The sequence below is a fragment of the Lygodium microphyllum genome, chromosome 8 (assembly GCF_053477565.2).
Source record: "Lygodium microphyllum isolate KBCC chromosome 8, Lygodium_microphyllum_v1.1.10, whole genome shotgun sequence".
NCBI lineage: Eukaryota > Viridiplantae > Streptophyta > Polypodiopsida > Schizaeales > Lygodiaceae > Lygodium > Lygodium microphyllum.
In genome coordinates, this window is record NC_141142.1 from 31,856,054 (window position 1) to 31,882,095 (window position 26,042).

Consider the following 26,042-nt stretch of genomic DNA (forward strand, 5'->3'; position numbering starts at 1 on the left):
CATAATTTGTAAACATGATTCTAAATTCAATTAGACATTCACATACATGTAGGTGCTTATTGACCAAAGCATGGCTAAACAACATATCTAGCTTTGCAAGAGGTTGATCATCTAAACGATGGTGGATAATGGGGGCAAGTTGCTTACAATGCTGACACATTTTAACTCCTCTACCTTGTAGCCCCCAGCTACTCTGCCCCTTCATCTAGCTGGACCTTTCCCGTTAGTGCTGTGGTGGCATTTCTTGACCCACACAAACTCCCACTCACTCACTTGCAACCAAACACCATCACACATGTCTCCTCTGCCTTTGCACGTGTCTTCTTTTCCTTCAAACCAAGTGCCACAAAGACAACGGAGGCATGGGCTTGTGTATCCAACCATGCGAGGTAGGGGTTGACTTGCTTCTCAACCGAGGGTTGCACTAGGGTAGTAGGAGATCAAGAAGGGGGCGGTAGACTTGGTGTAGGTAGCAATCAAGAAGGAGGTGACAACACGGGTGGGTAGACCCTCATGCTAACGTTGCAACCGAGGGCTACACCAAGGTGGCAGGAGGTTTGACTCAATGCAGGGAATGGTCAAGAAGAAGTCCGATGACATGGGTAGGCACCACATGCTACTACTGTAGGGCCCTCAGAAATGGTTGATAGAGCTCATAGATGGAGCGGAAGGATGTGATGCACCTTGCGAGTGCTAGAGAAGGCAAGAACCAAGGATATGCATGACAAGGAAGGGTGAGACTTCATCAACAATAGAAGGGGCCTTGGGAGCCCAACGATGGTGTGTTACATCATCTGCAAGTCGTGAAATACGAAAATAAGAGATAGTATAGATTTTGCTAGTGGGTGGGCAGGGGGACCATCGATTTACAAGGACCCCAATCACCCATACTTATATGCGGTCCTAGCGGTTACTTTGTTACTATGAAAGACCGCATTACAATAAAACAAATCTAATAATGTAGCCCTGCGTAACCGGGCCTTCCGTTCTGTCATTCCCCATGAGCCCATTCTCCTTTTCTTGTGTCTTCCTTTGGCGCCAGGGGTTTAAGGCGGGCTTTCGTATCAGTGAACCACTCCTCCTGTACCAGCCGCAACCCTAGTTCATATCCTGCACAGGCCTCTCAATGGAAGGCCTCGCCATTTCAGCTCGTCAGCTGTGCTCCACAGCTCCTGAGCGTTGTTTCGGTCTCTCGAGCTTCCCTTGTGCTCGGGCCAATCCTTCTGCCGTCAGACCTGCCGCATCCTGCAGTTCGAGTGGCATCTTTCATTGCAGGGCCCTTATGAATGACAGGGCTAGCACTGGCCTGTCATACAAGGATGCAGGAGTCGACATCGATGCTGGAAGTGAGCTTGTTCGCAGGATCGCAGCAATGGCACCAGGCATTGGTGGTTTTGGAGGCCTGTTTCCCCTCGGTAAGCTACTGCATTGGAATCAATCTAACATCGAAGCAATTATGGTGGATTTTAAGAATTGATAGACAGTCCGAGGAGCTAAAGAAGACCTCATTTGAAGGTGTCGTTTCTCATATTTGTGCACGAGCTAGTCGAGGAGTGGCAAAGATTGTTTTGTATGTGCCACCACCCCACTGAGGTAATAATGTTGGCAGGTACTGAGCAGGATAAGCATTAAGCTTCTAGAGTCTTCTGGGACAATCCTGGGAGTGTAGTAAATGATGGGATTTGGTTCACTGCGTGCTACATGTAAGCCCAGGATACATGTTTTAAGACGATTATCTTTGGCGAAGTCCATAGGACCATTTGACTAGCTCAAACTAGGTGGTCAATTTTGTGTTTTGTCTGAGCAGCGATGCAAACTGTTTTGCAGTAACTTTTGGTTGAGGCAACCTTGCATGTCCCAAAAGTATTTATTCCACCCCACAGTTAGTCCATAAGACCAGCTGACCTGCTCATCAGGGGTCACTTCTGTAGTCCTAGCATGCACCCTAGTTACAAAGGGACTTGTTCAAAATTTTGGCTTCTTGAGTCAAGTACTAGACTCAATGTGTTGGGTTTATAGCTATGGCTAAACCATTGTCACATAGAAGAACTATTCTTTGCCTTTGTACAGAGTCAATGTTCACTCAACCATATAGCCTCTTAGGCTGTTGCATATACATCCTCTTACTCTACCTCTACTAATGAGCAATGGTAGTCTGTTTCTTGTTGCTTCATGAAAGGATGAACATATCTTATTGTGCCCTTTTAGCTGATCAATGTTCCTACCCATTGTCACATGCGGCTCTTTTCATTTTTGGAATGTTAAGAACCGTATATCTTCCAAATTTTGTGGGGTTGATGTGTAGGCCAATGCAAGGATCCTAATAACTAGGGACTCCCAATGTGGGTATTGTTATGCACATTGTACAAATTTTCATCACTATGCCATCTTATTGATTTTAACTAGTTTGCTGATTTCATTTTGGAAATATGAAAGGATGGTAGATTAAAGTGGCTAAAGGGTATGAAGTGCAGTATACAGAGTATAGGCTGCCATATAAAGGCAAAGTGATAAGTTGGTGATAGGAGATGGAAGCAGTCCAAGTGGTGTAATGCAACTAAGATCATGGAAGCAATTTTTCTATCGTTGTGGTGACAAAATGAGCCAAAACCTTTTAAAAGATGATTTTAGACCATGAGTACATAATTGCTCTATGTTTTGGAGGTAAGAAATGACCATAAATTCGTGCTTTGCTTGTCAAAAAGAGGGATTGAATGATTTGGTCTACTTTGTAACTTATTTAAGATATTTTTGGCTATTTAAAGCCAAATTTGGTCCCTAGTACATGGTTAAGTTCTAGATTGAACAAAATAGATAAGGAGTGTGGGAGCAAGATGGTATGTGAGTTAAGAGTGCAACATGGATCCATTGTTGTCAGTCTTTTCCCCTTGTATCCATCATCATTACTTTAGACTAATTGTCTTGCTAGCTGTGCTTCTTGGAATGTTGTTATTGTGAAGCTTGTGAGGTTGTGTCTTGCTCACTTCACATATTGTGTGAGCATTTTAGAATATTAGTGTCTTACAACTGTTTTGAGAGTCAACTTGGTGCTTGGGGAAAGAAGCTAAGAGCCAAAGATTGGTAAATGAAAACAAAGTTGCTACATAATAATCTTGTATCTTACATAAACAACATATAGGTTCAATGGTTTCGCAAATCTTAGTTACCAATAAATGATAATACCAAAGAAACTCATGACTCCAAGATAGACTTGTCTTCCTTTGAGTGAAGAAAATGGATGATATCTTTGCTTTAGTGGGACAATTTGAGGGATTCAAGATTGTTTATGTATAGAAGAGTCTTATAGATCGAGTGGCTTTATGGTGAGATTCATATTTGTGTATACACATTGTGAGCACTTGAGTATCACTCGGTTTGAGATGTTTTCAACCATTCTCTAGTACTTCATATGGATAGACTATAAAATGTACCAAAGTGTGAGTTTTTCTCAAATGAACTACGAAATGTGGCTAAGAAAGTTGTAAAGAGAACATGAAATTTTAACTTAATGCTCTTTGGACACTTAGGTTGTGCACACTTGAGTTGCACCTGCAAGATTAAGTTAAATGAGTGTCATGGTGATAGATAATCCTAGCTTTGGTAGTGGGAGATGTTGGTAGAAGGAGTTGTGGACACGTGCTAGTGGGGTATCTAGATTAGATCTTTGTTAGGGACATTGAATTTCCTCATTGGAAATGACTTCTGTTCTCATGGAGGTTAGAGATTTAAATGATTCAATGTCCTAAACTAAGGTTTGTGGAAAGTTTCAAGACTTTTAGGCTCAAAGAGGTTAGGAACTTAAAACTGAGGATGGGGACAATTTAATGTTATTTTAATGAGGGTAAGCTCTTTGGAGAGAGTGCAGTTGAGCCTTTAGGAATATCAAAGAGATATAATCTACAACACTTTCTAGGGCTTGAACAGTAGGGCAATTGCTGTGTAAGCATTTGAAAAGTCAAAATTTTCTCTAATTTGTTGCTCATCTTTTCTCTCTTAGTAGATGTGAATTGTCTCAACCCTAATTCGTTGGTATATCTTTGAATTTTTTGTAGAAATCAAGGTTTCTCAACTATCTTGAGAAGCATCCTATCAAACCTTGATCATGTAACAAGAGGATTTTCTAGAAATTTGAGAAATTAAAGTAGATGCGAGAAGGATTACAACTAATTTGACTTACATGCAAGTGTAGAAGATTCAATTTGTGCCTTCATGTGCTCAAAATTAAGTGGTAAATTTGGAGATTTTAGTGTTGGTTATTGTTTTAGGTTTAGAAATGCAGAATTTTCTCTCTTGCTTTATTCTTCCTCATTTATGTTAGATGCTTGTGTTAAATAGTAAAGAAAATTGAAAATTTGAGCCTTAGATTTGAACTTGATTATATTGTGGTTGTCGATTTGTTGACCATAGCGTGTAACTAACAATGATTAGGGTTTGCATGGCATCATTGAATGTGTATACATGCCTTTGTAATCGAGGAAGGTTATTGATGCCAATCGGATTGGTTATTGGATAGCAGAATAGATGAGCTTTTGGATCCACAGGCGGGCTAATTTGGCTGCAATAGCTAAGGGTAATTTGGGACTTGATGCGGTTGGTTATTTGAGTCTTGCACATGTGTTGAAGATGCGATTTGTGCTTGGATGTGCATCAGATTCAAGGGGTTAATTGAACTTGGTGGTTGTTAGTTATAAAAGAGAACTTATTATTCCACATGTTGTTGGAGAATCAACTTGAAGAATTTTTCGTTGTACAATAGGTGTTTTGAAATTAATATGAAAAGAATATTGCAAAGGCGACTAGTGTTTTGGGGTCGATCAAGTGTTAGCTCATTTTAATTTCATGGGACAATTTAGCTCAGTGTGGGTTCCACCACCCTTTTGTAAAAGGAAAGGGTAGTATCGAGGTTCTAGTATTAGGACACATTGATTCTCACAAGTAGATGGGCTTGAGGCACTTGATTGCAAGTTAGGATTGCAAGCAATTTGCTAAAATTCTATTCAATTTTTATAAAATTCAGCAAGCATGTCTCTTCTTAAGCAATGAAGAAATGCTTTATAGTGATGCCTCATCAAAAGACAATGGAAGTAATGCGATGTCTAATCTTGGTATGGGTTCTCAGAATGAGCGGTATGTTGCAAATGCTCGTTTAAAAATTTAGACTTAAATGCATAGATATAGTGAAAATCAATAAGAAACAGAGGTTTCAAATGCATAGGAATCTTGATAATGCAAACACTATACCTTTTGGACAGGAAGGCATGTATCCAAATATGGGCCATTTGGAATACTGTCGTCACTTGTGGAAGATCTATGTTCATGCTTTTGTTGATCATGAGACTCCTTCATTTGGTATATATGACACAAACGTTTTTGGTACATGGTCAATAGTGCATGAAATGGAGGAACAAATGTATCCTAGAACGATTGGTGGAGCGTAAAATCTCATGTCTAACCCATTGGAATGTTTGGCAAGGCATATGGTGCTCTTGGCATGCCTAGTACACATGACATTGAGGTTGGTCAACTAGGTGCAATATTGTGTCTTTGTCAAGTTGGAATTATAGCAAATGTATTATTTTTGTAGCAATGTGATAGCTCTAATAATCTTAGTATAATCCAATTGGAAAAAGACCTAGAACCTGGTGCAAGTTTTGGGGAGGTAAAGTTTCCATGTGTTGCCTAGTGAAATTTTAGGATTGTTTCGTCTATTGAGAGAAATGGGCAAAAAAGGGTGACTTGGCATATTATCTTTAGTATTGCACTTTGCTTGTATGGGTCTCAATCGAAGTTGGATCAGGCTCATTTAGGTTTAGTAGAGCTAAGGGGTTGTGAGTACTATGTGATGCTCTAGGCGGAGGTTGCATCTCCATCTTCCTACTGATGGACAACTCGTTTGATTCACCCAAGGATTGGCTTTCAATTGACCCTTGGTTGGTCAAATCTAACCCCAAATCCAATTGGGATGGTTGGCTTTTTGAAATCTCTGGCCATTGCATGAATCCCAATTGCCGATTTTAAGTACCAAGCCTTCAAATTTTTGGCACGAGATTCGAGGTGGTTACTAAACCCTAGTTTTTGCTATAAATTAGGGTTTACAGTAGCAAAGGCTTTGCTGTCCACCCTTTATGGTTGAGATCGATTGAGGGATCTCTTGTAGAGGAGAGAGAGAGAGAGTTGAGAAGGGAGAAATCTCTAATTTCTATTGTGAGAAAGTGCTCAAATTTGCTACTGCCTTGTAAAGAATGGTTGAATGATTGTAGCCCACTACCAAGAAGAGTCCCATATGCAGTCACTTGCCCCTATGGGCCCTAAAATTAATATTGCTTTGCTTGTAGATCTATAGGGGTTGTTGCTTACCTCTAATGGTCGCGTTAGAGTTGGCTGCAGCTCTTTGTAGTCTCCAATGGTTGGGTTGATCAAGATTTGCTAAAAAATTGCAATAGCAGCTCTCTTTTCCTTTTTCCAAACTCCACAATGCTTGAATGAGACTTAGCTAGTCCCCAACAACCTTTTGCTCACTTGCATGGGTAGATTTTGCCAAATAACATTTTAAGCCATTTAATTAACCTTTAGAATTAATAATTCTAAAAATTAATTTAGTCATTTGTCATTGTGTAAAAAATTAGTAATGCCCATCTACAATTAAATTGGCTAGGCCATTTTGACTCCCAGGTAGCCTCGTGTATTAATTGATCCTCGAACTAGTATTTATTAGATAATGAATACCTAGTTCCTAGTGTCACCATTGATACTTACTAGTCAATTGAATACCCAAGGCCAAAATTGATACTAGGCACTACCTAGCATTTGACTAGTATAACTAATTACAACTTTTGCCTTTGACAGCCACCATTGGCATCTCGAGGTGGGGGTCCTTGATCTATCATTGTGACTTGACTTTCACATCATGTGTGCACCTCACATGCGCACATTTCACTAATGTCTAAGCCAAGTACCAAGCACAACATTGAAATTTCACATCCTCGTGACACCTCACTTTTCCCTCACTTTTCCCTCTATTGATGCGAGTTCTCTCAATCCTAATTTGTTGTTGGTACAACTTTGGATCATTACAAAAATTAGGGTTTCTTAGTTGACTTGAGAAGTGTGGCATTAAATCTTAACCTTGCAATAAGAGGATTTGTTGGAAATTTGAGAAATTGTAGTAGATTTGAGAAGGATTGCTCATCTACACCCAATGTGACTTGCATGCAAGTGTAGCAAACATAATTTGTGCCAGCATTTGTTTAAATTAGTAGTAAATTTGGGGATTTTGATGTTGGTCACTGTTTTAGGATTGTAAATGTAGAAATTTCTCTTGTGCTTCACTTTTCCACATCTATGTCAGATGCATGCGCCAAATGGTAAAGAAAATTGAAGATTTGACCTTAGATTTGAAATTGATTGTTTTGTGATTGTTGATTTACCAATCTCAATGTGATCGTTGAGCCTCAACAAGGATTTGGGGTTTGCATAGGAGCATTGGAATGTGTGCATGCATGTCTTTATGGTTGAGGAAGGCTTTCGATGCAAATTCAATTAGTGGATAGTATAATAGATGAGATTTTGGATGTATACATGAGTTGATTTGCATACAACAATTAAGGGCTAATATGGGGCATGATGTGGTTGGTCATATGAGACTTACATGCAAGCGTTTAAGACCCAATTTGTGCATGGATGCACATTGGATTAGGGGGGCAAATCGAACTTGGTGGTTGTTGGTTACAGAAGACAACGTATTGTTCCAAATGCTGTTGGAGAATTGCCTCAGTTAATTCTTGGTTGTACATCAAGTGTTTTGGGATTAATGTGAAAAGAAATATCGCAAGGGGCGCTAGCATTTTGGTCTATCGGTCGTCCAATTTGATGGGGCAATCTAGCTTGGTATGGGTTCCATGAACTTTTGTAAACATGAGAATTGGTTTCATAAGTAGTGTGAATTCTTTAATTAGAAGGTATATGAATTTATGGATATATTGTTTACAAGGTTTTCAAAGTTCTCGTGCATGTATTCTTTTTCTTTTTCCATGAAAGATGTTGTGTTGAAACTTTGTGACTTTTTTAGATGCTTTTATATTAAAGCATAGTTGCAATCTATGTTAGAGGACGTGATGGAGTTGGCTACTACTTGCGAGAGTGGAGAAACAAAAGAGAGGTGGGATTGCAATGAAGCAAGTAAAGGTAAAGGTCAATTTTATTGATTGCTTGGAGGATGACTCCTATTAGGTGATTGCTTGTGAGGTGAGACAATGGTTTCAGGGGGAGAATTGATGTTTCAAGTATAAGCAAAGTGGTCTCATGCATTGTGGCTGTCCTGAATGAGTGATAGGAAAAGAGTTTGATTAATGGGTTAGTTTAAGAAAGTTATAAGTTATACTACACATTTTTTTGTAGCAAACGAGGGTTTGATCGTGACAAGCACTTGAACTTAGCTCGAGCCTTGGGCAATGATGTCTTAAATGAAGGTTAGAAACCACTCTCTTGGCCCTCATTAAAACTCTCACATTTAACCTTTGAAAGTCCACAAGTTCGAAGACCTTGCTCATGTCCAACACTTTATTAAATTCCAATGCAATGTATATTGTGTCCAAGTCTTAGAGTAAGTTCATGTGCTTGTCGCAATAAAACCCTCATTTACCACTAGAATCTAATGTGAAGTTATTGTAACTTTCTTAAACTAACCCATGTATCAAACTTTTGCTATGTCACTCGTTTAGGACAATTGTGACACATAAGACTGCTTTGCTTACACTTGAAACATCAATTCTCCCCTCGGAACCATTGTCTCACCTCACAAGCAATCGCCTCATGGGAATCACCACCAGAGCAATCAATGAACTTGACCTTGTATGGCATGGGATGCCTTCAAGGGCTTGTTGGTATGCAAGGTACTAGTGCTGGTCATGGAAATCGTGTTGTGAATGTGGCAAAAATAAACACTAGTATAGTATCATTTGGGGCATTAGTTTTGCAGCTATATGTGTCTGACAATTTGATGCCTGCGTTTCCATGCAATGTTTCATCATAAGGGAATGCGTCTCAGGACGGGGGACATGTGGGATGGGATGGAGGGGATGCCACATGTCATAGTGTTTGTACTATTTGCACCGTTTCTTGTAGTCTTTAGTCCACTAGTTCTATTGTGTCTCAGCTTGTACTGTTTCTTGTAGTCTTTGGTCCGAGGACTCATTATTTGTTGGTTATTGTCGTACTTTAGTCTTTGTCTCATATGGGATTTATGATTCCTCAATTTTAGCTTTTACTATATTTGTTAGTTTGCATTGTTTCTTGTTTAGTGTTTACTGTTGTACTTTAGTCTTTAAGTCACACAACATTTCTTAGTCGCCATTTGGCATTGACAATTATTGCTTTTACTCTTTAATTTGAGTATTCGTTATGTTGCAACTCTCATGGTTCATGCATTGTTTTAAACTTTTATGGGATATTTTTAGAAGGTTTTTGAGTTAAGTTGTTGTATTTGTATAGTTTCTTTTCAGATATTTTAATTATGTCTAAAAAACATGCATTTTTTAGGTCCCCATACTAGTCCGAGTCCCTCGTCCCCCGTTCCTTGTCCTTGGTAACTATGTTTACTTAGCTAAGGAAGTTTTGTATTTTGAATGGCTTACAAACACTTTTGATGGATGTTATATTGGGTATAGCATTACAAATTTTTTATTTAGGTTTCAGTGGTACATAGTTTATACGGGTGTGCCCACATTATAACCCCGTTTTGATGAACTTAATAGCTATCACACCAAGAGGATAACTCCTTGGCAAGGCCAACTCTTTGAAAACAGTAAACACAAAATAACTCTCCACATCTAACATGATGGCACCTTCATACTTAGTCTTTGTCTAAAAGCATCAAGCTCTCTATTCAAGGTTCATAGACTAAGAGTATCAACGTTACAATTCTATTGTAACTCCACAGTAAGTGGACAAGTAGAACTCCTCAGAGCATCTTCGGGTGGGTCTTCTTCTAAGATGCTTCCAATTGGCAATGACTTACACTCCAAAAGTTGCCTCCGCACATCCATTAGCATGCTTGAAATTAGCAAGCCTTTGATGCGAGTAGCCTTAGCCTATGCCTTGGCTTCTCTTCTTCACCATTAGGCAATGGATGGAGGGCCACCATCTAGGCCTTAGCCATCACAACAACAATACTCACAAGAATACTTCTTCAATACGACCCTCTCCATGGTTTTCCACCAACACCACGTACTTCAACAATACCCTTTGCAACAATAAGTCGATTGCCACTAGCTATGGCATCACCTCCTCCTCACCATGTGCGCACTGTATAAGCATCGAATCGCCTTTATAGGCATCCAAGCACTTGTTGTGAAGGCTATCTAGTTTAAAAGTAGCATTGTTGCATCCTTGAGTCCTCGATGCCATCAATGATCGCCGCCTTGAAACTTTTGGTACCATCCTAGGAGCTACGCAAGCTTTAAAGTTTGCATTTTATTAAGAATGCAATATTTTAAGCTTTAAGCATTTTATCATAGACCTTCATAAAAAACTTAGGTCTCCCATTCTCATGCAATTGATCACTTGACAACTTGATCCACTTTCACATGGGTGTTATGCTTCATTAGTCCTAGACAATTGTATTTCTAACTTAAATTCCCATCCATGTGATCTATCCAAACTATTTTGATAATATCTCCATGTAAAATACTTGTTTCCAAATCTTAGATGACCATGAAATCTCATATACCTTTAAATTATACCCCTATGCTATCAAGTATACAATGATAATGTTGCATCATAGTACATACAACAATGTCCACCAAAGTAGAACCATGGATACCCAAGTAGTGGGTGCGCAAGCCACCACCAAGGTGCCTCGGAATGAACCTGATGTCGATGTCGATGTCGATCGTACTAGCTTCTAAAGATAGAGAAGATCATTGCAGCTCTCAATGTCTGTCAACAATGCCTCTGAAGTAGCACACGTGACCATCCTGCCACCAATGCCGCAGTGCATAAATGGCCATGAATTCCCCTTCTTTGGCTAGACCGCCAGAGTGTCCCCTCATGTGAGGTCCAGACGAAAGCCACCCGCTCTCTGTCAAAGAACCAACCCATCATGAACCCGAATGTCAATCCCAGCTCCAGGATTTGTACCTGCCAGACTTCGCTTGATGCGTCAGGGATGTCCCTCCCTGGATCCTGTGCATCTGTATAGAAATATAGATGAGGCACGGCTGCCCCATCTCACCACCCTCTCACACTCCCTCTTTGGGGATCACCACCACTAGAAAGCAGCTGAGGAAGGGGCCACTAAGTCCTTCCCACGATCGGAAGAAGAAGATTCCTTTTGCGCCTTGGACTTCGCCTTGGTCGGAGGAGTTGAGTCGGAATCTGAGGCAGATGATGATTGTCGGAGGAGTCCGCATCCCGCTTCGTCTTGTGCTCCTTTTTCTTCTTGGAAGCTGCTAACTCTTTGCAGTCCTTCCTTAAATGACCTTTCTTGCCACAATGGTAACACTGGGCCCTCTACTTCTTTGTCTTCAAACCCCGCTCTAAAGCGGCAAGAGCCTCACTTGAACCTCCATAATGTGACGGAAGCCTCCCTTGTAGTTGCAAAGTAGCCTCAGCCCGTAAAGCATTCGCCACTCCATCAAACTCCCAAGGAAGCTTGTAGAGTACCGTACCAACAAGATGTGCCTCTGATAGGACAGACTGCATAGTGCGAAGCTGGTCTTGGAGTTAGGTAACACGAAGTAGGAATGATTGAATCGTATCTTTGGGTTCAAACTTCAGTTGCTGGAGCTGGCCATAGAGAGTAACGGCCCTGCCTCCTCATGGTTGTCTTTATCAAAATCAGATGGAATAGGAGAAGGTTGTTGAGGAAGTGCCATAGCTCCGCCAACCACGTACCATGACCACTTCTGGATAAACCAAGCCTTCATCACCGCACTCCACGTGTAATAATTAGGGCCATGGAGCTTGTCATCAATGGATGTGCAGGGAGGAGCCATCTGTGGAGGATTTAGAAAAGAAGAGATTTGGAGAGGGAACACAGCCAAACCACGAGCACAGACTGCAAAAAGCAAGAGTTCACATATAGTATAACCCAAAATCTGACCAAAGTAAGACAAAAGTTGCTGTGAAAAGTCAAAAAATCAATCAAAAGCTGTCAGAAACAGCAAAAACGGCCTAATAATGCAAGCGCCCAGCCAGGAGGAGATGCTAAGACACCAAAACGCAGGCTGAAACGAATGCACAGGCTGTACGGATGTTGACGTCAGCAGAAAACGCAAGCAAAACAGGGCGCTTGGTTGGAGCAGCAGCCGCCTGTAAACATAGGCTGCAATAAATAAACTGCTGATTGGTTTAGAACTGAAGAACAAGCCAAAACTCTACTACAATTTCAGACCATGAGCAACTAATTAGCCAAAGGTTTTAAATAGTATAAGTGGTGGTAGATGATAGTTTTAATGGTCAAAAAGCTAGTGTGGCCAACGCTGTATTAGTTTTAAAAGTTTGGTGTATTTTGCAACTTACCAGAGTTTTTGGGCTACTAAAGGTCACTTTTGGTCCTCACTTTGTTAGTGAGCCAATTGTTTTTAATGACTTCCTTTGCATGTGTTCACACCTAGTAGTGCAGGATGTTGCTGAGATTGTGGATCATGGTTGGAGGATTTAGATGTTTGCAGGTTGGGATTGCTGGTGGCAGATTGGAGATTTGTCCTTGATTGGGTAACATGGTTATGTCAAGGAATGGTATAGCAAACACAGAGAAAATGCCAAGTGTACGACAACATGTAGAAAACAATCTATAGAATGCTCATTGTAAATGAATGAATGAGAATATAGATGATAAAGTCACAGGGCCTCAAATTTTGGTGTTTCAAGGACCGGGGCAGAGGTGACTGTTGAGAGTGGTGTTGCAGTGCATTGTACTTGTAAGACAGATCCTGAAACACAGCAGCAACAGTCCACAAGTCGCTCTGACAGTCTCTGATGAAGATGGCAGGGATGCTGATGATCCTGAGAACATTTGCAGCATGTATGTCAACCAGGCAGCAAAATGACCATGCTGTACAGTAAAACACAGGTCTGGGGTGAGGGTTGATGCCATCGGCAGCTGGGTGACTTTGCAGGCAGCAATATGCAAGCTGGGAATGCTCTAGATCAGGTCTTCAACAGGTCGAATCAGCTCTTGTGGAGCCATCAGGCTGGAACAGTGAGGAAAGGTCCCACCCAAAAGGAACCAAATTATTGAACCAAGGGTGCTTCAATGGGCTGCCCAAGGGCCTACTAGGATTGCAAAGGCAAATGATATATTTTTTCAAGTAGCCTAATTATGCAATGGGCTTATTTGTTGCTATCCTGAAAATTAGGGTTTTGAAATCCTAATTTCTTTACACTCTAGGCAACAAACTGATTTTCTTCTTTAGTGCTTTGGACTTGACCAAGCTAAGTATAAAGTGCTTCTTGGATGAGTGATAGATAGTAGAGTACAAAGTATGTCGTTGAAATTTCAGTCTTAGAGCTCGTTGGAAATGAAGAGAGAGAGTTGCAAACATAGGTATGGGGCTTGGGTGCTCAAAAGTGGAAAGTAGAGACTATAAATGACAAGTGTTTGTTGAAAATGATAAGCGTTGAGTATTATGACAAGTGTAGGATCCTTATCTTTTTAAAATGACCCATGTTCTATTGTAGATATCATATGTCACTTTTCTAGAGAAAGAAGCTTCTAAACCTTCTACTCTAGAAATCTCTCAAATGCTTAAGAATTTGAGATAGCTGTTGAAGACAAAATTGTTCTTGAAATTCTAAAGTCTTTGACGTGAACATAATTTCTATTTGAATAACTATTAAAAAAAGCAGCGTCCTAAATTTTAGGAATTGCCAAATTTGGATTCATGAGAGCTTAATGACATCTTTCATATATATTGCACCCTTTCCCTTTTCCAAATCCCTCTTCCTCTCCCTCTCCTCCTTTCTTTTTATTCATCTTCACAATGCCTAGGTCTCTTCATGATCTATCTTTAAGTTTCACATTTTATATGTGCAGGCTAATTTTATATATAATTTTATAGGTATTTTTGTAATGAATGTACGAAACAACGTATTTTATTTTAAAATTTTTTGTGTATGTTTCATATGGTACATATTTATGTATTGAACGCATTGTACCAAATGTATGAAACCATCCTACTCTCACCATTGGATGGTGAAAGGGAAAGTTGACACCATGTCTCAACCCATCGTGTCGATGTTGAAGGGAGGAAGGAGAAGCATTTAACGAAGAAAAGTGAAGTTCATATCAAGCTAAAATGGCCTTATGGTAGCCTCAAGGAAGGTTGTAACTTGGCCTTGAGAGGGGAAGTCTCTATGTCAGTCTTGAACAAAGAGGAGCAATTGATAAAGGGCTGTTGAACTACTCGAGTCTCCACTTTGATAAAAAGCATTAAGTTCTTACATTTGTTAGCTCTTGATTGAAACACAAGGATTAAGCATTAGCACCACACGAGACAATAGAACATGCTTCAGTCTTAGGCTAAGAGCTCCCAGTACAAAAGGGTTAGGATATTACCCGTTTTGTAACTAGAGCTCTTTAGTGTAACAATAAAGCACCTAAAGCATTTTCAATGTTAGGTTAAGAGGTCCCACTACAAAAGGAGTGGAGGATGGGTAGCATTGTTCTCTCTTGATGCGCTCGAGTTTCTAAGTTGAGTAGAGGGTGGGATTGTCCTTGCCTTGTGAATAACATTCACCATCAAAGTGTCTAGACTTTTGGCAATGTTAGGAGTACTTATTTTTCTTAGAGACGTTTTTGTAACGTGGTTTCAATCATGGGGGCAAGTTACTTTGCTTCTCACTACTTGATTGGGACTTATTGTTGTTTTTCTCTCATCTTTTACTTCCCATTTTGAGGGGTGGAAACAAGGGCCCTCTATGAATGTGGCAAAGGGGATTTCTTGTAAACCTAATTGAACAACCTTGCAAAATACAAAAGTTGATATTCAAATTCATAGAAGGTGGGCTATTGTGGCCATGAGAGGATTTGTTGTGTGAAGTTAGAATAATTGGGGGGGTAGCTCATGCATGAACAAAGTGACTTGGTCATCATCTTACTTTGGTGGGTCAGTGGTGGTGACTTTAGTGAATAAAAAGTCAAAATTCTACCAACTTGATTGTCTAGTCATACCTCTCAGTGATCTTGAACTCTTGGAGCTTATGGTCGAGATTGATATGTTGGATACTTTGCTACATAGTGGTCAACTAAATGTGCTCAATGCACAGATGCAAGTTTGAAATGTTGTAATTGTGATTGAAATTTGAGCATGAGATGTTTCATCAGCTTGACAAGGTGTGGTGTTTTTCTTCTTTCAAGAGTGGACTACCTCATATGAAGGCCAATGACAGTTAGGTTGGGGATCCAACCCTTGAATAAGGTCCTACAAGTCTTGGAAAATCCAAAGCATGCGGTATTAAATTTGATCAGGTTATGAAGTTGGACCCATTGATGGATGGAGTCTTGTCGGTAAATGCATGCTTGGCTGTAGTGGATGAATGGAAGTGTTGGATAGGTGGGCTGCATTGAATAGATTAGTGATTGACTAGATGTTGCATGCAACATCATAGGGCATGCCATGGTGAGTCTAGATGTTTGCCCCAAGGAAGGTGTTTGATTTGTGAGTTGCATGTGCGGCAAAGTGTGGGATGGCCCATTAAGCATTGACGTGTTGCCAAATTGTGTGGCTGCTTCAAAGGGCCACCATGGTTGCATCATCACCACTCGGTTGAGGGATAGGATTTAAACCTATGGGATATATGCCGATGAAATAGTATCCTTTCGATGTGGAGAACTGTGATAAAGGTGAGTGTGTGTATGCAGCAGAAGAAGAAGGACTTTTTGAATGGGTCAGCGGGAATTTAAATCGTGAATGTTGATTTTGATTAAGTGGTGATGAAGCACCGAAAGTAAAATCATTAGAATGAGCATGTGACATAGAGGTATTACTTGACCTTGTGCTTTTGTAATCACCTCTCATTGTGTTCATGTACTGGTATGGGTTTGGGTCTTCATGCTTAGTTATACCCATTCCTTGTGCTTCAAGGAGAGAACTGAAAGGACTTGCAAAATTTGTATCATGATTCATACATACCTTGCATCGTAGTTATTTGATGAAAAGGATTACAGGATAGCTCTTAGTTCCCAAACCAGTGTGTCCTCTTTCAATTGAGTGTTTTGGATCCACGCCAATATAGATTTCTGATTGATGCACATGCTTCTCTAGATTGTAGACTTGATCAGTGAGTGATAAGTTGAAGGTGATGTGAGAGGTGGATCATGAGTGTGGGGGCTTAATTTGTGTCGACCTCTCTCTAATCTTTGCCTTAAGACAAACATGTATTCTGTTTTGGTGAGAAAGTACATCTCACTTGGTGGAGCTTGTAAGGAAGGCTTTCCTTTGGAGGAACCTCTACCCTTTTCATCTTAGGAGTGTACAGAGAATATCAATCTCTTATACGATGTACAGAGAATATCAATCTCTTATACGATGTAAAGAAATGGTAAGTCAAACAGAGAGAAGATGCAAAGTGTATGACAACAGGTAGAACACTATTCGTAGAACGTGGAATGAAAATGAATGAATGAGAATATGGGTGATACTATCAGGCCGCCTCAAACATCCATGTCTCAAGGATCGGGGCAGAGGTGATTGAGAATGGTGTTGAAGTGTGTTGAACTCAAGACAGATCCTGAAATACAGCAACAGCAGTCCACCAGTGACTTTGATAGTCTTGGATTAAAATGGCAGTAGAGAATGCAGGTATGAGGATTATCTTGATGACGTCTCCAGCATGTATGGCAGCTGGGCAGCAAAATGATGGCAGGTCAGCCTGCTGTGTAGCAAAACACAGGTCTGGGATGATGGTTGACACCATCAGCAGCTTGGTGACTGTGTCAGGTCGGCAGCAGGTCTAATTGGTATCTGTGCAGGTCGTCAGACTGGAACAGTGAATATGCAGCAAGGATGGCCTGTCTACGAGCTCTGGGTGATGATCAGCCTCCAAAATACAAACTGTAGCAGTTTGTGGCTGACAGCAGTCTGATGTGTCCTCCACTGATGGAGATGTCCTCCAAACATGCAGCAGGCTGCAATGGACCAGCAGCATCTCTGAATGATGTCATGGGTGTTGGCAGCAGTGTGAGGGTAGAGGGCTGACGGCTGGGATTGAGTGTAATAATGAGGGATAAAGGGATGCACTAACAACAGACTCTATTTACATAGGATTTTGGTGCATTGTCCTACTGTTCAAAAATAAAGCCATTAATTTTTGATAATAAGCATCAATTGCTTTTTGGGGTGTTTTAAGGTGTACTAATTAGGGGTTAATGCAGTGTAATTTATGATTAGTGCAAAGCACTAATGTTAGTGGCTAAAAAGTGTACTCTGAGGATATGGAGTGCAAGAGTGTGTAGAAGTGCATAAGGGCTGGAGCATAGTGGGGAATTTCTGTTGGCTGCCCTTTTCGCTTTGTATACATCATTCTAATGTGTTAATGCTGTAGTCTATGAATAGTAGGATCATTTTGCCCTGGATTCTCCTTTTGCTTGCTTTTTGGGGTGTTTTAAGGAGAACTAATTCAGGGTCAATGCAGCGTAATTTATGATTAGTGCAAGGCACTAATGTTAGTGGTTAAAAAGGGTACTCTGAGTATATGGAGTGCAAGAGTGTGTAGAAGTGCATAAGGGCTGGAGCATAGTGCGGAATTTCTGTTGGCTGCCCTTTTCGCTTTGTATACGTCATTCTAATGTCTTAATGCTGTAGTCTATGAATAGCAGGACCATTTTGCTCTGGATTCTCCTTTTGCTTTTGGTTGTGTGCTTAGGAGACTAGTCTGTCACAAGTGGATTAAAAAGTGGCAGTGCTTTAAGACTGGGGCCTAAGTGGACAGAGCTCAGAATTAGTAATGTCCCTCGTTGACCTTAGTGTAGGGATGACAAGTAGGAGATGACCAAACTGCTAATTGTTTAAACTGTTGTCAGTTGTGTCAGCTTGAAGTTTAGACTCAAAGGTACAGCTCTTGTGCCAATGTGCTCCCTGTTGCATTCAGGTCAGTGCTGAAACTGCTTTCATTTTCACTGTATATCGGTCGTCCTCTGTGTTTGCTCCCATTTTGCCATATTTTGCTGTTCCATGTTCAGATTCTCTCTACCATGAGTTTTCTATGCATCTTGCATCACTTTGCTGTGTGCTTCTGTGCAAGTTCTTGTGTAATTTTACACAACACTTCTCCGTTCCCTTCTGCATGACAGAGGACAGATTTCAGCTAATGGTATGTGTGGTTGCAAAGGTAAGTATATCACTCTGATGTAGGCCAAGTTGAAAGTCTGTTGCGTACAACACTGCCTTGACCTCAGCCAAAGCACTCTCCACTCTGCTTGACGTTGCTCTTGATGCTCCATTTTGTACATCTTTCCAACAGATAAAGCAGCACAAATACTCCTCTGGGCAGATCTTTTCTGGGGGGGTTGGGGGTTTAGTGGTTTGGATCTCCATGCAGTTTTTGAGTCTTCTCTGAGACTACACTGGGGAGTCCTAAAATCATGGTTTGTGGGAGTTGTCATCAGCAGTGCTCCCAGCAGTCAACCAATAAAGGGCAAGATTGTGAAAAACTGTTCAAAAACAGCAGATTTGGCTCTCTCATTCAGCTTTGTTTGGGAAAATTTAGCTGCACAAAGCACCAGGACATGCAGCAGGTGGCCGGCAGAATTTGGGCAAAAGTACAGGTGTAAGTCATTTAGTGCTGCCCTTTAGACAGCAAACACCCTGTCTGCTTAACAGTTTTGCATACACTTAGCATATTTAGGTGGTTGGAACACTTATTAAGTTGTCTTGTAGAATTGCTGTTTTTTAAAGGTGCCTTCAACTTCATTTTACAGTGGGCTGTTTTCCGAGTTTCGATATTTATTTATTTGATGGATTGGAATTGTTTGATCTTTGAACAGGAGATTCATATTTGGTAGCTGGCACCGATGGAGTTGGAACCAAATTAAAACTTGCCTTTGAGACCGGAAAGCATGATACAATTGGAATAGACTTGGTATTCTGTTGGTATGACTTGTATGGTCTGTTTGCACATTACTGTATAGTCAATTCATCTGATATTTATCGGCACTAACCAGGTTGCCATGAGTGTAAACGATATTGTGACATCAGGAGCAAAGCCACTGTTTTTTCTTGACTACTTTGCTACGAGTCACCTTGACGTTGATTTGGCTGAGCAGGTTAGCTCCTTTTATGACACTACTTTTTGGCTATTGCTTACTAGCAATTATACAATGTGTATTCACAGTCATTTATTGCAATACCTCTTGTTATGTGTAACTTTGACTTGTAGTCTCATACATCTTTTGTGCAGGTTATTAAAGGAATTGTTGAAGGTTGTAAGCAATCTGATTGTGTCCTTTTAGGTGGAGAGGTAACCTTGTAATCTTTTTTAACTGATAATCTTGTAATTTTTCAATTGTGGTAGTTTGACGTTATTTTATCTATCATGTATGAGCTTCTGAAAGCATTTTCTCAGAGAAATGGAAGTTTTAGTAGAATATATCTCTTGATAGTCCTAGTAGATTTTGTATTGGGATTTCACCTTAATTGTGTTCCATCCTGAGTGTGTGTTCCACTCTTTGTGAACATTGATATTGTACCACTCTTTGTGAACATTGATATTGTACTTTTCTTAAAGTCAAATTTCCAGATTGCCTATCAAAATGTGTGTGTAAATGTTGACCCAGGAGTAGAGTAGTTGTGTGTGTGTGTGTGATTCAATCACAATGAAAGCAACATATTAATGATTGAATGAAAGTACAATGCTTGATAGACCACAATGAATAATGCCACTCTTAATATGCTAGAGTTGCACAAAGTGTCTATTTATGGATAACCCTAGCCCTAAATATCGGGTAATATCTTCACCATCATAAGAAACACCAACCCTAAAGGTACCAAGGTCTCAAGTATTGTAATTGTCCTAAGTGACAGTTTAGGCCAGCTGGGTTTCCCAACCATTGACCAAAGGGCATTAATGGGTAGCCAATGAGATAGCCTACCAATTGCCCTCCATAGTATAGACAAACCAATCTAGGAGGAGATAGATATTCCTAGAAAATATAAATGTGGTCATGGTCGCACATGTTCATCTTGATGGATGTAGCAACCTGTGACAATGCAATAAATGACAGGTCATGTTTGAAAAGGTATCAAATGTAGAGATAGCTGCAAAGCTTGAAACTCCGATGAACGAAGAGCCTTCATAATAAGATTTGTCAAAGTGTCCTTGAAGAGAAGGTTTAAATCCTTGGCGTCTTTGACATCTATGTATACACTCTTCACTGCTTGCCAATGATTCACGTAAGGGCTGTAAAATATCTTGGTTGACTAGGATACTCAATAATGTTTAGAGGATGTAAGGATGCCTCGTCAATGGTGACATTGGACAAATTGGGCAGCCAAAGGAGGATGAAGTATACCAAAATAATTGACAGTAGGGGGATGCTGTAAATTATGCTATAGTGTTGCGATTTGGACAACACTGATCGTAATAATAAGCAGATCACCAATGCGTGAGATAAAAATCAGCCTCTATGAAATATGATGCCTAGAAAGAACAAGCGTCATAAAAGAATTGCTTGCTGAAAGAGCATGATCAATAGAGATTTCAACATATTGTTGATCATAAGAACGAAGACAATACAGTCTTGAAGTGAGTGCCGTCAATACAACGGAATAACATATCTGATCATTGTAAACCAAACATCGAGGATCATCATAAATAGCTCGATATTTGGAAATCGCAATAGTTGAGATGGAAAAGGTTCTTCTTAATGCTTGGCACATAAAGTCCATCCGACGATGTCATAGAAGTGCCAAAAGCAATAGCAATGTGCACATGATCAATGCTGTTTATTGCATAAGAGGTATTGTTGGCACATAATGGTGGCCACCTTAGGTGTATGGGAGAGAGAAGTAAATAATTTTTGACAAGAGGTAATGTGCTTAAGCTTGAGAAGCACCATTGTCAAAATAGAAACAGCATTAGAGATAAACATTGATCATGAGTAGAAGGATTATACTAAAATTGGATGGAGAAAGCATATTCCTTTTGCTTATTGAAGTTGACAATCTTGTTGATGATAACAAGAACGGACTCCTTAATGGCAATGGTTGTGAGAGAGATAGCTATGGAGTGGCCACTTGATACCCGTGTTACCCTAAGAGTCGAGTAATGAATGGAGAGAGAGAGAGAGAGAGAGAGAGAGAGAGAGAGAGAGAGAGAGAGAGAGAGAGAGAGAGAGAGAGAGAGAGAGAGAGAGATTCCTAGATACTGGGGCTGTTGGCACAATTGGACCATTCGGAATGCTTTTCTTTTTGATTCAGCCTACAATGTTCAGGGACATATTGCTAGGCTTAAAGGCCTCTTGCATTGGCAGATAGATCTCATTCGGCACTCTGACTTACTTCCTCGGGAGGACTTGCTTCCTTGGCATATGGCAATTTCCTCTGCGTCGTTGCCATGACTTTTTGTAACTCTTTTGGAGTTTATAGCCATCGTGTATCTTGTAATCATGTAAACTTGTTCCTTTTTTCGTAATTAATACAATTACCTTTTACCAAGGGAGAGAGAGAGAGAGAGAGAGAGAGAGTCACACCTGTTGCATCAACAGTTCAGTTTCTGACGTATTGATGTGGTTCAGCCAGCATGCATTTCCTTAAACAAGGTGGGGCAGCCAAATTTAGGGTGGGTAGACAAACATGAAGTGCTAGGCAGTTTGGAGGTGGATTCACAATTTGTACGTGGCCAGGACAGAGCTCCAGTGTCTTTGTCTGTCTCTGATGGCTGGAGCCCACAGCCAGGAGCTGATAGTAGAGACACACTGAATGCTAACAGATCTCTATTTACTCAGTGGCTTGAGTGCATTGCCAAGCTCTAGAGCTGTTTAAAAACCGTTGGATTATTCGGATCTGTGGTCATTGTGACTGTTGCCACAAGATACAGATCTCTGTTTTGTCAGAGAGAAATCTTATATTGGAAATCTGTTTTGGTAGAAAAAGTGAGGCATACTTCTCTACTTTTAGCTCTCTTGTCAAACAATTAGTTATTTGATTTTTTTATCTGCATTGCAGGAGTTTCATATGACATCAATGGCAACAAGTTTTTATTATGTGGTTTGTTGGGTGGCACACATTAAGAATATTGCGTCCATCTTTTAAAACTTGAATAGTTTGACCTGATTCCAGACTGCGGAGATGCCAGGATTTTATTCTGAAGGAGAATATGATCTGAGTGGTTTTGCTGTGGGCATTGTCAAGAAAAGTGACGTTGTGGATGGGAAATCTATAAAAGAAGGAGATGTGCTTCTTGGAATTCCATCAAGTGGTGTACATTCTAACGGCTTCTCGCTTGTAAGGAGGTCTGTTATTTATAGCCTATGTGCATTTTCTGGTGTTCTCTGTATCAAGTTCACTTTGGAAGTTATCTTATTGAAGCCTGATCGTGGCTGTTAATAATAAACATTAGACTATGTGATTCAATATATGCACCATGTTCTTATTTCCTGTGAATGATTCTTCCTAAAGCTGAATTCTATCAGTTTAAGCAAATGAAATGTCTTGTCTAGGGCTAAAGTCACATATGCATGTATCCCTGGATGTCTCATGGTTGGTTACCAATAGAAGAATCATCTGCTTGCAAGACATGCTTGATCATATTTTATATTTTACTTGCACACAAGTCTGCCCTAAAACATAAGCTAGCTTTTCTCTTTGCCTTCCCCCTAATTGTGATGTCTTGGTTGATATTTTTAAATTGGGCACCCACATAAATGCCATCTTGGGTCTTTCTTTGAAGATAGGCTTGACATTTGACAGTCCACAAGCAATCTCTCTACTCGACTCTTGTGCACATGGTTTCATGTGCTCACACCCTCACGTGGTGGTGTAGCTCCTCCTAAACCCAAGTTCCCTACAACGTTTTCTAGTTTGCCCAAGTCTTTTATGTGACTCTCCCCTCCTGCTTCCCCACAACACTTCCCAATTTCCTTAAAACTTTTCTACTATCACTCAGACTTTCCCACGTAACCTTTGACAATTCCTCCATTTCTGCATGGTGTTAGGCTTCCCTGAAACTTTTTTACAACATTTCCTAGATAGTTTGCAACAGTTTGGGCTTCTAGATTCTATTTCTCTGAGGCCCTTACCTTCTATACAGCATTCTGTGTTTCTAAAGACTTACTGTTTGCTGTAGCCCAAAGTACATCATTGAAGGTTCCATGCCACCATTTAGCTGTGAACAAGATCATGTGCTAGCAGAGTGAGCATACTGCTCAAAGGAACCTCCATGTACCCGAACATTCTACAGGGCAATCACTTCTCGCAATTTGCAATTTGCTATTGGATGTAACAGGATGCTCCTTAGTTTAGTAACCAATTTGTCTCAATGCTTTGTCTCTCTCATGAGTGTCTAATGTGGGTCGAGGATACTGACAAGGTTGGGCTGATCGAAATTCTTTTTACTACCCCTGTATCACAACAGATTCATAACTCCATCAATATTTTCACCTCTTTTGCAGAATTGAAGATTGCTGTGTTTACAAGATGCTTGTTTCTTGAATTAGGTTTTTAGAGGTCTTTAAAGCTGATCACATGAGCTGTATCTTAAAATTTTTGCTTTGTGCCAACAGGGTTGTTGCTGATTGTGGAGCTTCACTTGATGACATCTTACCAGGATCAGATGGCAGGACTACAATAGGTGAGGCGCTGATGGCACCCACGGTGATTTACGTAAAACAGGTAGAGTTGGTTCTCACAAGCTTGGAACTTACCTGAAATTGATTTTGCTTACTCCTTTTGGGCACAATGTTTGAAATAATGACTTTGCTGTCAGGTTCTAGACCTCGTAAACAGAGGAGAGGTTAAAGGCCTAGCTCATATTACTGGAGGTGGCTTTACAGACAACATACCACGAATCTTTCCTGATGGACTAGGAGCATCGGTTACTGTAGGATCCTGGGAAGTACCACCCATTTTCAAGTGGATAGAAAAGGTAAGTGCTGCTTCAAAAGTTTAGCTCATGTTTTAATTTGTACCTCAAAATAGGGAGTTGACCCACAAAACTGGTTGTTGACGAGTACAGACAGGTCATGTTCAAGATGCAGAGATGCGAAGGACCTTCAACATGGGTATTGGCATGGTGATTGTGGCTAGTCCTGAAAAAGCCGAAGCTATAACTGCCAGGGAAGGAGAGAAAAAAATATTTGAAATTGGCCATGTAGTAAAGGGAGCAGGTGTGGCTTACAGCTAGAAATCTTCTTGTATTTCCTTGGTCTTGCTTATTTTATGAGTATCATTTTTAGCCCCACATCCCGCATGAGCTGTTACAATCATTGCTAAAGCAACAATAAGCCCCGAGAAGAGTCCTATTTGTGTGACCATTAATGTGGTCCTTCATCCAATAATGTGACAAGAGATAGCAGTTACACCCTCTTTCTACCATATAGGTAATAGTGCGAAGTGTTGATTTTTGGGGTTCTACACTTTGTTGATCAAACTCAACGTCCACTGTACTTCATAATTGAGGATTTTGGATTGCTTCTCTGTAGTGTATCTAAAAACGTATTTTCTGGTGAAGGAGCTGTTCTATGTTGACATGATCAATTGTTCTTACTATGTTTTTGCTGCACCTTGTCATTTGGGATTTTGGACTACTCTCAGTGCTTGTTAAAATTATGCTTCTGGTGAAAAAGCAGGCAGTGTGGTTGCAGATGCACACCCTAGTGTCCTGAAGTGAAACGATCCATACCAAAGTCATCATCTTCAAGGTACCTCATTTTTTGGTGTATGGGTGTTATGCTCGGCGAAAAGCAGTGGCTATGGGTGGGGCATATAGAAAGGTAATGTATGATCATAATAGAGCAGGGGCAGATTGGAAAAAGGACGCAACACCATAGCTGACATGCTTACCTTCACTCCTAAAAGCATGAACAAGATTTGCTAAAACAAAGTGGAGCAGTGTAAATGCACACACTTTGAAGTATCATAAAGTGAAATGACTCATAAGGATCTATTGAGGCATCTAAGGTTTATCAGTGCACGGATGCTATTATTAAGGGACAATGATGGTTTCTTATGGAAGGGTATACAGAGGCAAGTGAGCGGTGGTTTACTAACCATTTGCATGTGGATAAAGCTGGTCAGGTTTATACAGATGCAAACACTGACTCTTGTCATCAACTACATCGTCGATAAAGTTAAGGCATTTTTTCGCCATGAAGTAAAAGCTCTTCTCAGGTCTTGAACAATGAATGATTTGGGAGATACTCTACTGCAATGGATGCTTTCCTACATAAGAAGTCGGCTTGCCACATTTTATGAAGGAGTACAATTGAGGTGCACAGGAATCTTTTGCCAACTCTCAATGAGCATAGTGGAAGTAGGATAGTTCGATATTTTGCTTCAAAGATGGCAAAAACTATTCCCAATTCCCAAAGGCTAGCATCGGCATTCGATTGCACAATGGTAGTAGCATGGTAGACCAGTTGCTCTTGTTGCATGAACTACTTCATCAACTCAAGGCCCTTCCTGCATGTCTCGGTTTTCCAAAGAATCTCTGTAGCTAAAAACGTGAAATTCTCAGTATTGCTTTGTGCCACATATCAAGTAGACACTCAATATATGCCATTGTTTGAGACGCACGTGAAGAGCCCAATCGGAAGTTTTTGGTTTTGAACCTCCCATTGAACCATACGTTGTAGTGTATCACAATGAGTTGGCATGGGAAGTAAACTAGATGATTTTGTGTATCGTAACAACTGATAGGAGGTGCTACCTTTGTATAGGTTAATGCTGAGATTGGAATCTTTGTTTTGGGATAAGGGGATGGCTTTCATGTTGTGGTGTGCCCTGAAATTTGATTGGTAATGTGAAATTCATGTCAAAGTATAATTTGTCAAAATAGTAGAATTTTAGAATAGTCAACTCGTGGATTGCCTTTAATATAAGGACTCG

The 26,042-nt window shown here is 40.4% G+C and overlaps 1 protein-coding gene across 1 annotated transcript; it reads left to right on the forward strand.

Annotated features, from left to right (window-relative positions):
- Window positions 1-933: 933 nt before the first annotated feature.
- On the forward strand, window positions 934-24,683 carry PUR5 (phosphoribosylformylglycinamidine cyclo-ligase, chloroplast / phosphoribosyl-aminoimidazole synthetase / AIR synthase (PUR5)). The gene is made up of 8 exons (XM_087682740.1): window positions 934-1,415; window positions 18,986-19,080; window positions 19,163-19,264; window positions 19,399-19,458; window positions 22,278-22,450; window positions 23,720-23,828; window positions 23,923-24,081; window positions 24,172-24,683. The coding sequence occupies exons 1-8, from the start codon at window positions 1,127-1,129 to the stop codon at window positions 24,337-24,339; spliced, it is 1,155 nt and encodes a 384-aa protein (XP_087538866.1). The 5' UTR covers window positions 934-1,126; the 3' UTR covers window positions 24,340-24,683.
- Window positions 24,684-26,042: the final 1,359 nt, after the last annotated feature.

Excerpts from the sequence above, each read along its gene's own strand:
- PUR5 (XM_087682740.1), top strand. The coding sequence starts at position 1,127 with ATGGAAGGCCTCGCCATTTCAGCTCGTCAGCTGTGCTCCACAGCTCCT. Across the intron at positions 19,265-19,398 it reads ACGTTGATTTGGCTGAGCAG|GTTATTAAAGGAATTGTTGA; the intron begins GTTAGCTCCTTT and ends TCTTTTGTGCAG. Across the intron at positions 24,082-24,171 it reads TTTTCAAGTGGATAGAAAAG|ACAGGTCATGTTCAAGATGC; the intron begins GTAAGTGCTGCT and ends TGACGAGTACAG.